The sequence below is a fragment of the Hyperoodon ampullatus genome (genome assembly GCF_949752795.1).
Source record: "Hyperoodon ampullatus genome assembly, chromosome: 2".
Classification (NCBI taxonomy): Eukaryota; Metazoa; Chordata; class Mammalia; order Artiodactyla; family Ziphiidae; genus Hyperoodon; species Hyperoodon ampullatus.
Genome location: NC_136915.1, coordinates 125,364,794 through 125,378,677, shown reverse-complemented (window position 1 = coordinate 125,378,677; position 13,884 = coordinate 125,364,794). Strand labels below are relative to the sequence as shown.

Genomic DNA, 13,884 nt, shown 5'->3' with positions numbered 1-13,884 from the left:
CAGGCCCTCGGGCTGGGGAGAGCCCCGGCAGAGAAGACGTGATCCGTTCAACTGAACAAAGGAAATGGCGGCCACACCAAAGGCAATCGGCTCGGCCGGTGCTGCCGCCGCGGAGACTGGGAAACGTTCCCTAAAATGGCGGACAGCGCGAACGCAGGCGCGGGCCGGGCTGGCCAAGGCGGGGCGGGGCGTCCGCTCACGGCGCCCAGCGGCGGCGACGGGGCGGGGTGGAGGCGCCGACTGTCCCCATGGCGGCTGCGCCGGAGGCCGGGGAGCCCGGGAAGGGGAAGGTAATCCGGGCTGCGGCGGGGTGCGGCGGGGCGCGCGGAGCACGGGCGGGCGGCGCCTAAGGACGAGGGCTCTAGAGCTGGGAGACCCGGGCCGGAAGCACGTGTCATTAGCTTCTCTGCAATCGAACAGCTCCCCTCCTCCCATCCCCCGACATTTTTATCCTAATTGCCATGATTTAAGTGACCCAAACTAGGAGGATGAGGGGACCGGTACCGATAGATTACTGCAGGTCACAAGACTGATCCCTTTGGAAAGAAAGTTTTGTTGACAGGGGCCTCATATTGTAATTTACTAGCAAAGAGAGGGATTTAAAAGCTGAGGACAGGTGCCTTGTCTTTAAGGCTGTATACTTCACAACACTTAACAGAGGAATCGGTAAATGCTGAGGAATGAGAACTTGGTTATATTCGAGTGAATTTATATCCAGAGCAGGAGGGTGATGAAAAGATTGAGATTTTTTTCCCGTTAACCTTGTTTTCACTCGACCACGTGGAGTATGCAGTATCGTATGTATCCAATAGCTTCGCTGGCTGGCATTCATGTCTTCCTGCTCTGCCTTTCTCGCTTCACCTTCCACAGTCGTCCTTGTGGGCTACCCTGTAAAATGCATAATTCCACCTCTCTGCTTAAAACCAGTCGTAGCTGCCCATTGCTTTCAGGATAAATACGAATTTCTCGGCCTGTGATACAAAGCTCATCACCTAACTAACCCGTGTGACTGTTCTCATGCTTTCCTCTCCGGTGTATTAAAGCTAAACAGGGTTATCTCCGGTCTCCCCTCAAGGGCTTCCCGACTCCTCAAGAGACTGAGGTGCTTCTGCTTCTATCTCCCGGACACCTTGTACACTGCTGGATCATTACAGCATTATACTGGAAGTTAATTTGTGTCTTAAGAGCAGGGAACCCAATTTTTATATCCTCAATGCAGAGTAAATAACGTGTTTAAAAAAGGTAATGGAAGAAGAAGATTTTAAATAGTTAAGCCATAGAGAGATATCAATTAGATTCACAAATATTTATTTAAGACCCACACTGTGTGCCACACTGCACCTATAGTTTTAGGATATTCTCTGCTCAGCTTGAAAATTTTGATCACTTATTCAGTGTTCTTGCTTCTCTGGGGAATTTTCCATCTAAATTTGGCCTAGATCATCACATGGTTATGAATAAATGTTGGGTAAATTGTTTCCATATTTTTTTTTTCAAAAAATTTTTGTCAGTTTATATACACTGTTGGTGCCTTTTCTCTTTTTAATGTCTCACATAGTATTTGGAATATGCTTACTTTAACAGAATGTACCCTTGTTTGAAACTTGCATATTTCAAGGGGCACCATGACTACAAACACAAAATTCTACATTGTTTTGTGAGAACACTGGGATCTTGAATGGGGCTTTCATCCTTTTTGTATCTGGTTGTCCACCTTTGATAGGAGATAACTGCTGTCATTTTAGGGTCTTGAGGGTCGTTTAACCCATTGAGAATCAAGAAAAGAAATACATGAAAAAATTTTTTGATTAATACTGTATTTGAAGCCAAAGAAAATGTTTCAAAAACAAATGATTATCTGTGCCACATGTGCTGAGATGTAAAGTATGATGGATTTTGCAAAACAATTGTCTTTTAGAAAACCTCAGTGGTGCTGTTTCCGTCGAGTACAGTTGGTAAATGTCTGGTTGAAGCAGGTTAAAGGGAACATAGGTTTGTAAGTGAAGAAGCACACACAGGTAACTTTAGTTTTGCAGTGACAGGGAACAGAAAAATGGGACGGTGGCTTGCGGGGAAAGGGTGTCAGGAGAGGGGGATTTATTTTGTATGTTTCTAGATTGGAGATTATTAAAAGGAGGAAAAACAAGTAATGCAAATGAAAGCTGGGATAACCACAGAAGCAGTCTTTTGAGAGTGGAGAAGGTAATCAGCTGCAAAGTGAGGACTAGTTTTAAATAGGAGTAGGGCCAGTTGCTCCTTTGAAACAAAAGGAAAGGCAGAATATGAGCAATATGATGCAGATACATTTAACAGTGGGAAATGAAGTAGCTCTAATTTGATCTGATCTGTTTCCTATAATTTATTAAATTGGCATTCTGGCTTAGAAATTTTTTTGAGCTTCCCTTAATTCCATCAAGGTGTGTTGGTAAGGCTCCCTTTCTAAGTCTAAGCTTAAAAATATTAGCTTACCAAAAAGTCTATAATTTTAGTTTACATTTAAAGGCTTTGTTAATAGCAGGTGAACCTTAAGTTTGCAGACAACTACGGAATAAAAGAGGAATGTTAAATGCCTTGAACGTTACAAACATAACTTCAAAGTGACTTCAGGCTTAGACTCTTTATTTTCATTTCTGAGAAAGTTCAGTGTACTCTCAAAAATATAAGCTCAAGACTTCATTACAGTATTCCATACTTGCTTTTAAGTCATCAGCAGTCTAAACTCCAACTTTACCAGGAGGCTGAAAATTCCCTACTAGTAAAGGGGAAAAAGTCTTTGTACATCCTTACCCAGTTTTGATACAAATTGCAGATCTACAGTTATGTACTCAGTTCTATTACTCTCTCTATGTGAACCTTGGTGTTTACTAAAAAACCAAAGGGTTAAATGCTGCAGTGGGAATGACAGGCTTTCAGGGTTAGACTGACTTCCACTTCCACTCTGCGAGCACTTATTAGCCTTCTACTTAAACCCTGAGCCTGTTTCAGAGAAAATGTCACAAAGAGTTTGTGAGAATTAAAAACAAGGGATATAAAGGGCCGGGCACTAATAGGTCCTTGGCACCTCTAAATTATGGTATTAGACAAGCATTGGCTTCTCAACCTTGGCGCTGACATTGACCAAGGCAGTTTTGTAGGTGATACATGCATTGTAGGACGTTTAGCAGTAGCATCCTTGGCCTCTAACCCACACTGTTGGTTTTAGAAGGTACCACTTAAAAAGGATATGTTTATCTTTCAAAATAAACTGGATTATTCCATTATCTGCAATTTCAAAATTTTACTTTTCTAAAATCTCTAAAGCAGTGTTTCTCCCAGTCTGGGGGGTGGGCGGTTTCCTAAACATAAATGCCCGGGGCCTACTGAGTCAGAATCTGAGGGTGGGATTTGAAAATCTCTAAAAAGCTCAAAGTTACCTACCTAGCTGATTTAAACAAACAGCACTATTTCAGATGTTCAGCAAGTTTATTCTACACACTTGGCAAAGAACTGGGGCTGATAATTTTATCCAAATGTCCCCCCCCCCGCAAAGTTTGCAGATTCTGGTGTTTCCTGGGGTCACACCAGGGCTCCATTATGGAACGGAATCCAAATGAAAAAGGCCAGAAGCCTTGAAAGAAGTGCTGTCTTTGGCAGAGATGTGCAGTGTTTGGCATGCTGCGGCCAACACTTGATAGTTCCTTTCTTTCTCTCTGCTTAAATACGAAAGCCATCTTAACATTCTATCCCGTGGTAGAAGCTGGTCTCACTCGCTTCTAAGATCTGACATTAAACACCACCACCCCATCTCAGTCTATTTAGCATCCTTCCCCCAGGGCAATGGCCTAGCTGCAGAACAGATCACACTCTGCTTCCCCTCCGGGGCCATAAATTCCACCTGGCTCTTGACCCGAGGGTGAGAAACCATCATCTTTTGCTAAATTAAATGAAAAGCCTAGAAGCAGAATTAAATCCCAACCTCTTTGTACATGAAGATTTGTACTAAAGAGCCTTTTAACATTCAAGTCTGCAACTTCAATGAGCACCTGCTGTGCTCATGAAGTAAACATGTTGGGGGCGGGGAGGGAGCGGGCAGAGGCAAAAAAAAAGGAACATAATGATCCAAGAGTATGTAACTTTTGCTTTATTAGGAACCGAGTCACATTGTCTTTCCTGCAGAAGCCTGAGCCAAAGCAAACACAATACCTTCATGTTTCAACCTTTAATCTGACTTGCCCTTTACTGTCCTTTTCCCATTTCTTCCACTCTTTTCCCCTTACAGTATATTACCATCTAGGTATATCTCATCCCAAAGAATGGACAAGTGGCTTCCTTTTTAAAAGCTACATTAACTGAAAACAGTACCTTAAGTTTTTTTTTTTTTTTTTATGAATAGAATGCTGTAGCAAAACAAGTGACTTATAAAAAAAAATTCTGTCCTGCCCTCCCAAAACCCCTAAGTACAGAGTGAGAGTGACAAGACATTCAAGTTGGAAAATGTTATGCTTAAAGTGGCAGTATTTTTTAATGAGGGAGAACAAATCCATAAATCCAATGAAGACTATATAATTTTAAAACCATTCATTTTAGCACTTGAAGGAACTTAAATTATCACCTAGCTGAACCCCTTCATTACAGATTGCAGGCCAGATAAAAAAATACGTCCTACAGGTTACAGAAGTTAGTGGCAGAGCTGAGAATAAAATCCAACCCTCTAGATTTCCAGCTTTTTTCATCACACCTAGGTGTGGTTACCATGTACTATCAACAAAGAAATACAATCAACGGCAACTTCATATCACAGGCAAGAAACAGACGAGATTTGTCTTAACACAAAGCATTTATTCTTACAGACACAACTGATGTGTTGTTACTAGTTAACACAGAAAATCTGCAGTCCTTAAAGCAATTTAAAACAGCAGTATACTAATATTATAAGCAACATGGTTAGGACAATTTCACTTTTCCCATCTATGTGTCTCAGGTTATTAAAAGGAAATTATGCTGCTTTTAAATTTCAGTGATAGCCAAATCCCCAAATGATTTCATACAGATGTTTAAAGAGCTCATAAAATAATGTATGCCCTTACCTTATCTCCAAACCAGTTGATTAACAAATTATAGCATAACCATGGTACCATAATCAATTTAGGTTTAATTTACCCTACCTCCTTAGGACTTTCTGGTCAAATTCTCAGGGTCTCCATTTTAGATTCATATTATATACCAAAGCAGGATGATTAAAGATGGTTTTAATCTTTGCCAAACCACCCTAAAATAAAATATTCTCTTGTCCAATCTAAGTTTTTTTATTTTTCGTAGCCCTTTAAGCTCCTAGGAATTTTAGATGTTGAAAACGTCCCCTGTGCACGGGATTCGACATTGTATGGCTCATTAGGATCTGTTGTGGCTGGCCTTGGACACTTTTTGTTAACTAGTGAGTATCTGCTGCTCTCTATGCATAAAAAACATGTTTCTCTGAAGTTTTTTTCCTAGATGAAGTATTATAACATGCAGTATATTAGTGTTTATGCTTCCTTTTGACAGGTAGAATTAGAAGATCATGTGACGTTGGAATAGGAGGATTTATCTTGGTGACTTTAGGATGCTGGTATGTGTGCTAAGTATTCAGGAAGATCCACGATTGTAATAGGTTTATCTAGTTCCAAAGCACATGCTCTACTCAGAGCAACCTCCCACTGAGATTCCCCACCCTCACTGAAATGTATCTTACAAAATGATATTGCCAGACTGCCTTTAATCTTTTAAATATGTATATATATACACACATTTTGTGTCATTTGTCAAATGAACAGATGAATGCATGACATTAGGCACTGCATTAATGCCATGTCAGGGTTTATACTTCATTTAGGAAGGCCTCAACCTTTTATCTTATCCTAATGCTCATTTCAGTCCCTACCTATGGCATAACATCTGAAAATGCTACCTTAAGAATGTGTTCGCAACCACTGACAGTCATCTGTAAGCATTTAAAAATTTTGATTACAAATTTCAAATTAGTTTCTACAGGTATGTTATATCAATAATTTATTCATGTTCTCCTTACTAGGTTCCACTGTAGGTATAATTATGCAAAGCTAAGAATCCAGGAAAGACTTGCCAGAGAAGGAATTAAAAACAAGATTTTATATGAAAGTACCCACCTTGATCCTGAAAGAAAACCAACCAACAGCGGCAGCAGCAGCAACTGAGCAGTCTTGAGCACAGAAAACCCAGATACAACTCACTTCGGTGTGAACAAAGCCGAGATCAACTCTAGAAAGCATTTTATATACCACAAGGCTTTCAACCAAGTAAATAAAGTATGTGTAAGTTGTAGTCTTTTTTACATGTGTATGAATATTTACAAACTTATTCTGGCCCTGTAACTACTGTCAGTATAGCACATAGTGGACTCATACTTAAAATAAACCTCGTGTTTAACATGCTTAGAAGTGTTTCCTTATAGTAAGCAGTGAGTACACCTGACGTTTCAAGAAATAAAATCTCAGTTCAATGTTAAAACTTGCCTTAAAAACAAAAATCACAACTGTATTACTGTACCCTGTTAAAAATGAGGGGATACTTTCTGATTTCTAAAGCCAGTGATGTTACAGACTTAAAACTAATGGGTCGTCACTTTGCAATTCTTATTTTTAAAATGTACCCATTGCTTGACCCTATTCTTCCACTTCAACAGGTGAGTCATCTCTCAGAAAGGAAAGGTGGTTTTAGCTGCTCTAAATATTTTTTGGATGTATGCAGAATTTTTATTTTTAAGTAGAACTTAAATATGTACATGGCACACATAAAAATATTTTCAGAAACTTGTTTGGTGCAAAGGAAAATACTGCAGAATTACACACATATTGTTCCATTAATGTAAAGACATTTATAATTCAACTGGCTGCCATTTAAAAAAAGCACCCAACACCCAACTAAGTCCACAGCATTTACTCATATTCATCATTTTTGGTTTAATAAATATCGACATTATTTAAAACCCAGGCTTAGAGACCTTTCTGGTTAAGGAATGGTAAGTATGAAAGACGACACCAGTGGATAGGATTATGGCATTACTACTGGTCCTACTGATTATCACAGGTGAGCTAAACAGATCAAGGAAGAGATGTTTTGAAACTTTATTTTGTTCTGAATCCGTTTTCAGGATAGGTAGGGGCCTGCTCCAGTTCACAAGAGCGGTAGCATTTTCCCTCCCATGCTCACCTTATGGCTGTCATTATGAGGGTTAGGGTACACAAGCTACATGGTTTATCAAATGCCCTATCATGAGTGACACTGTCAAGCATATATGTTCTAAGAGATTTTTATTGATCCTAATCATCTGGCAGCCACCAAAGGAAAGACTTGGACATTAACAAGGGAAGGTTATTAGAAAAGGGAAGGAAGTTTTTGCAAGATCATCTGCCTGCCGTTACTGACACAAATCAAAGCTGAGTGCAGTCTATACTATTCAAATTGATCTTAAACAATTATTTTAAAAATTCCATGTGACAGTCACTCATGTTTTAAAAGGCATGAGTTGGGGTCGGGTGGAGGAATTGATGAGTACTAATCAAATTTGATATTTAACAAGCTGTGCAGGCCACTTATGTTCTCAGCTTCAGTTTGATAACATGTAACTTATGAAATCAGGCAAATGGATTATGTAAGTCAAGTCCCTTCCAGCTCTAGTACAGTATGATTACATCTTACCCTGAGTAAGAGAAAAATCTCTCAGCTGGTAAAAATTTCCAAGGCCTTCAATAGTAACAACGTTAGTTCATTTTCACAGCAGAATGACTGCATAAACTGGAGACCTGGATAAAAACAGAAGTTTAAATATAATTACTTATTTGGATTACTTTTCAAATATCATTTCATAAACTTAAAAATCATTAGGATTTTTTCTTCTTTACCTATTAAAATGATACAAAATGCATTAATTAATTATTGGACCATTCAACATGCTCTAGGACCTTAAAACATTGCTACCAGACCTCCAAGGCCTCCAAGTTGATCTTGACACTTCCACTTCTGGTCCCTCCAGTCCAATCGTCTTCCACTCTGCCATCCAACTTCAAGTTCAAAGTGTGAAGTTTTGCCAGTCCCATCTCCAGTGTACCTCTGGCCACCATGAACTGAATTCATACCTCTGCTCAAATTTTTTCATTTCACTTATAATGCCCTTCTCCTACCTCCTCTCTATAACCTTCCACTCTCTTGCTCACTAACTTCTCGAATTAGGATCATCACCTTCTTTTAGACTCTCACACTACTTTGTTTCATGTTCCACTAACAGTAGCTGGCACTTCCGTTGGTCACTGACTTGTGCCACAAGAACCCTGTCAATTATCTTTACATTCCCAATCAAATGTCTGGTATAAAGCGTCAACACGTTAGTTTAATTACTAAATGTTCACTAGTCCCTCTCATCCAAAAGCTTACACTTTCCAAATTTAAGCTGAAAGAGTAACCTACCTTCCAAGCCCACTTGAAGCCTCCAGCTGCACTGCTTCCTTCATTATTCCATTAAATCCGAAATTTCACACTAGGTGATATAGCGGTAGGTACCAGCTAAATAGCTGATTAAAATAGAATTGTGGCAATTAGTAGGTTTAAAACTTTGCAGCATACCTACTTTAATTAACTACCTCTAAGTGCTTTATGCAGTTCCCCCCCTTCCCTCACCCCTCCCTCTTTGTTTTTCCTTGACTACTTGCTTTACATCTCAGTAAAAGAACCTCAGGGAATTTAAAATTAACTAGCTTTTCTCTGGACTTGTGATTTCTATTGACCAAGTTTGCCAACAAGAAATTTGACTATCCCTAATACCATCATTTAATTTGCAAGCATCTCTTCGGTCTACGTACCTCTACTCCATCGCTGGTTTCCCTTTGCTTCGATTTTATTATGCGAGGAGGTCTATATAATAAATTCAGGATTCCTGTTTATGCACTTTTCAGCAAAAAGCTAGGGATCAAATAGGGTTTGAATCCTTCTATTCCTAGGTAAAAATCTGTGGTGGATGGGGATTAAGACACCCCTTTAAAAGTGATGTTAACGTAAACTACTTTGGGAAAGCAGAATACCTTAATGAGGAAAGTAGAAGAATTACTGATTGCTTTAACTGTGGTTTTTAATAGTACTCTAGAATAAAATAGCTTTGGGAAGCATCTTAAAATACGGTCCATTGGTCATCAAATCAGGTCAGTAATAATATATAACAATATCCTCTACCACCCAAATACTGGTATCTTACACAGGTTATTTTGTGCATTAAGTTCCATATTTAAATTTTAAGACAAGCTTTAGGGACAAAAATGCTTTGTTTTTTAAATAAAGTATTACATTTTAAAGTTCGTAATGTGAGCACTACTGATCAGTGTTGCAAACATTTGAGTCTTTTCAACCACTATTTTCTAGAGGTTAAAAGATGACTTTTTCCAAGTATTTTTATCTTGAGAAAGCTACCAGTGACTGTAAGTACTAAATTAAAGGTTTCTGTTGTTCACTAAATGTTCATATGGACTTAACAGGCAGCTATCTTTTCTACTCTTTTCTAGGAATAACTTCTACTAAGTTCTGTAAGTTGTAAAACACCTATTATATGGCTTACCCTTAGGGGATTCAAATTTGCATATACTGGTTTCTTAAAGGGTTAAGTGTTCATAAAAACAATGTCTTACGTGAAATGAAACGTGTTCTGCTATCTAAATTCTAAGTTGCTTTAAAAGCATCTTTCTAGTTTGTTTTTTCTCAAATGAACAGAAATGGCTTTGAGTTTTTACCTTTTACTCTAAGTTGTCTGCTCTTCAAAAGTCTTTAGAGATTGCTTTTATTTGACAGACTAGAACTGTATTTCACTGAGGAAACCCTGGTAGTTATATTTTCAGTCAGTACAGCACCCAAGTCCTCTCACTTCACCAAAATACATTATTCTAAAGTATGCAGTGGGAAAAACTAATTTCTTCTAAGCTTCTTATTGTGTCTTTAAATAATTTCAGGGCAACAAGAAAGTACATGCTCTGGACTAGTATAATCAAAGTCCTTGTCTTAAATTTCACTTCCTGATTTTTTTGTACTTTCATGTAAATTTACATCACTTCATTATCTAAAAAGATCATTTTCCAAGTTATTATAAGCTAACAAAAAGTATTTGTGCATTTAATACAGATGCAGAAAGATTTTGGGAACCCAAGGACATAGGTATCCTAGATATCTTTGTATTAGAATATTGTAAGGAAGTATTTCAACTCTACAAGTAGGGAGGATATTGAAACAATGTCTTACATATCATTAAATAGAAGGAATTTGAACCATTAGAATAAGGATTTAACCTTAAAGGGACTTGGCTCTATTCACATGCACTGCCTTTAACCTATGCAAGAGGACCACCAATTGCTAACATACCACCAAATACCTCACATTTCAGGTATGCAAAGGAGATACTAGAGAACCTTTCTTTCCTGTTACAGACAAATCTATGCACCTAGTTACTAATTTCTCCCTTTCCCCTGCCTTTTTAAAATAAGAGGAGTTCTAATTAAGGTGATCCTGGAAGCCCAGTATAACACGTGTTAAATGTACAAGCAGCAATTAATTTGGAATACCTATTGGAATCACTGGAACACATTTACTTGGACCCTTTTACTCTTCCACACAGCACATTCACATGGACAGACTAAGGAAAAGGAGATGAAATTTAAATCAGCACATTATTTTTTATTTTTTCAAAAAAAAAAAAAGTAAGTTGGAACCTTTTGTTGTTCTTGACCGTGACTCTCCCATCTCCCTTAACTACAGACAACTGAAAGGATACCTTATTAACAACTACTGTAAAAAGTTATCCTGTCATTCAAGTAAGCTTCAACTGTTCTTTTGAGGTATTAACTTTATCTCACTTTCTCTGTATCTCTTTTTTCTTTCTCATGAAAGCCACGCAAGTTAAATGTCTACAGTGGCCATCTCAAAGTTCTTGATTGCTTTTGCTTTTTTAAAAGAAAACAATTTTGGCTGATACTAATTTGTGGCAGTGCTTCTCAAGTGCTTGGCAAGTATAAATTATCTTACTAGGCAAAACTAATTTTGCTTCCTGTAAGATCACGGAATGGAGTATTAGAGGATTGGCAGAAAAGAACATGCCACAACAGTTCAGTGTTTACAGGTTTTAAACACTATGCTAGCTTTCCAGGCCTGTAGTCCCTTCATAACATCCAGTTGTGCAGATACCCAAGCTGGGCATGTTCAGGAATAACTGCTGTGCCATTGGTGTAGCGCTTTGATTGTAACTGAAATATTTGAACAAATTAGCTGAACCTTTCCATAAGACATTTCTCCATTTGCCTGGACTGGTATTCCCACATCACTTTCAACTATAGTAGTTTCTCATACCCACAGATCCAGTTTTGTTTAAAAGCAAAACCCCTGTTCCTTGTCAAGATGCAAGTATATGTTGATTCCTGGCATGAAAAGGAGAAAAAAATTGTAATACTCCTAGGTGATAATTACAAATGATTACACATTAAACACACGATTAAGTTCTTGTCCCTGTAACTCACCTAACCAAACGGATCACAGATGTCCTGGCCTATCAGTTATCTGCAACATTTACTCCCCTAATATTGGATCTACAATCAACAAGTGAAAGCACCAACTGTCTACATAATGCCAAAAAGTTGTACTTATTCAGCTTCCCAGGTGGACAGCACATTCCCAACCTAACTGCACAATTTACAGGTGTTACATTCTTTTGAGTAATTCTGGTTAACATTATGAGTAATATTCCCACTTATTTCCAGTCTACCATTCCTCATGGACTAATTCCTTGGGCAAACTAATTGAACATATCCTATCACCCTGTATCTTTAGTCAATCAGCTAAGATGTGAAAGTATACATGCCTACTTAAGTATCTTTGTTAGCCATTTCCCTCCTACCTAAAGCTCTTATTTTCTGAGATCCAGCTATCTGCATGGTTGAAATTTACTAAATGTGACCACCAAATAAAATAGCATACCTAATCAGCAAAATATATAAAAATTATATGTTAAGGTAGGTTATTTCCTGTTCAAATTCACAAGTTTATAATTTAAGATTAATGTTAAGATACTTGGGGATGCTGGTTTTTGATTTTTTTCCTACCTCAACACTCGGGGACACATACATACTACATCAATCAGTACTGTAGGTCATTTCCAAATTCTTAAGGATTTACTTTTTAAACATCAAGATTAGTAAGGATTAATAAAACAAATGTCACTTCAACAGGAGTTAGGTGGACAATGTATTTTTACTATGTCTTGTAAACATGTACCTGTAGTACTAAGTTAAGAACTGGGGATTAGAGCAGCCTAAATAAAACTCAAGCACTGAACTGGCTAGATCTATTACCTGCATGTTTTAGCACAGAAGTTGTGGAATGACAGGGCCAAAAAAAGTCACATCTGAACATTACCCAAGATAAAGGCTCTCCACATCACAAGGATATTGTAGTTTTACCTATTTTTTAATTAAGGCAATTAATGATTTGAAGAAACTGTGGCTTAACCTAATAAATCCAAATTGCTGTTTAGAGATGAGGCAGTTGGTAAGCTTCTAACTCAAAGCACTAATTTAACAGTCCCTTAAAACTCATGCATAAGCAGGAGTTCCAATACATAAACTAAGCATTGCAACTTATTGCCAGGCCATTGCCATTAACATACACCCTTACTTTCATTAACTATTACTAAAATGTTAAAACCTAAACCCATTTTTATAAAGTCCAGAGTCCCAGAAATATGAACAATGACCAAGTTTAGATTCAAACCATTTCAATGTGTAAGAAGGAAATTATGGAAACTAATGATTTTAAGATGTGTTTTATGTCTAATACCAGAAACTACGACTTGGACTGAAGATACAAGTTTATGCCTTCCTTAGTAAGTTTATTCTGGTTTAGGCTTTTAAAGCACATCAGAAATACCCTTACAGATCTTTACATGTGAAAGATGTCTATACCACTGCCTTATAAGCTATCAAAATGTTTCCTCATTTGTGCAATGGGACTGGTTATAAAAACAATCCTAGGATAAAAGCCAATTTATATTAAGTAAAAGTTCATAGAAAAATGTCAATTTCCACAACTGAGGCGAATACAAAACAGTCTGTCCATGAACGTAAACTCCACAGGTGAAAAAGAAATACTACCGAGTTACCTTTCCTTGAAAATAGTATTTTTTCAAGGAAAACTGTCTTCAAGAAGCTTTAAAATCTTGTTAGTGTTCAAGACATCTAGTTCCATATTTATTTTCAGACAGGATCCTAGGCAAATGACAGCTTATCGTTTCCTAGATTTAATATGCTTCTTTTTGTCACTTCAATGTCAAATTGATTTGACTCATACTTCATTTTTAAGGTTCCATTTTGCTGTCTGGATATCAGGGCCAGAAGCTGGTCTCAGCCTCCTAGGTCTGAGCCAGAGCCAGCCACCAAAGGCTAGATAGGAGTAACAAGGCGTAACCTACCAGCAACAAAGAAAACTTTTTACAGTTCCAGTTACTTTATGAATTCTATCTTAAAGCACTTTCTGTTCTTTCCTGATTAACGTCTTAGTAACCAATCTAATCCAATTCTTGCCTCAGGATGATAGGTGTTAAGTTAACTATATGCAGAAGTTTCTAGTGAAAGCACCCCTTAAACCAACAGCAATCTCACAGGTGAGTTTTCTCAGGGTATAATTGGGACATCTGTTCAGATAATTTTTGTTTATTCAGTGTTTTGCTTGCCACTGAGGGGAGGTAGGGAAGGGGTGAACAATAAACCAAGTTTCTCATTTACAGATCTCGTTCTGCCAAACTTGGCATCAACTTTTTTTCTCTTATTTACTGTATGGTGCACTCCCTCTTCTTAATTTCTTAAATAC

The 13,884-nt window shown here is 37.9% G+C and overlaps 1 protein-coding gene across 1 annotated transcript; it reads left to right on the top strand.

The window, feature by feature from the left end:
• The first annotated feature begins 240 nt into the window (after positions 1-240).
• On the top strand, positions 241-6,427 carry COX20 (cytochrome c oxidase assembly factor COX20). The gene is made up of 4 exons (XM_079698235.1): positions 241-290; positions 5,299-5,417; positions 5,528-5,587; positions 6,050-6,427. Exons 1-4 carry the CDS (start codon positions 249-251, stop codon positions 6,189-6,191), a joined length of 363 nt encoding a protein of 120 aa, XP_079554361.1. The 5' UTR covers positions 241-248; the 3' UTR covers positions 6,192-6,427.
• Positions 6,428-13,884: the final 7,457 nt, after the last annotated feature.

What these genes read in the sequence shown, in the direction of transcription:
- COX20 (XM_079698235.1), top strand. Translation starts at nt 249, where the DNA reads ATGGCGGCTGCGCCGGAGGCCGGGGAGCCCGGGAAGGGGAAG. An exon ending in CACTTTTTGTTAACTAGTGA is followed by an intron (nt 5,418 to 5,527) that starts GTATCTGCTGCT and finishes TTTGACAGGTAG; the next exon opens with AATTAGAAGATCATGTGACG. An exon ending in TTGGTGACTTTAGGATGCTG is followed by an intron (nt 5,588 to 6,049) that starts GTATGTGTGCTA and finishes TCTCCTTACTAG; the next exon opens with GTTCCACTGTAGGTATAATT.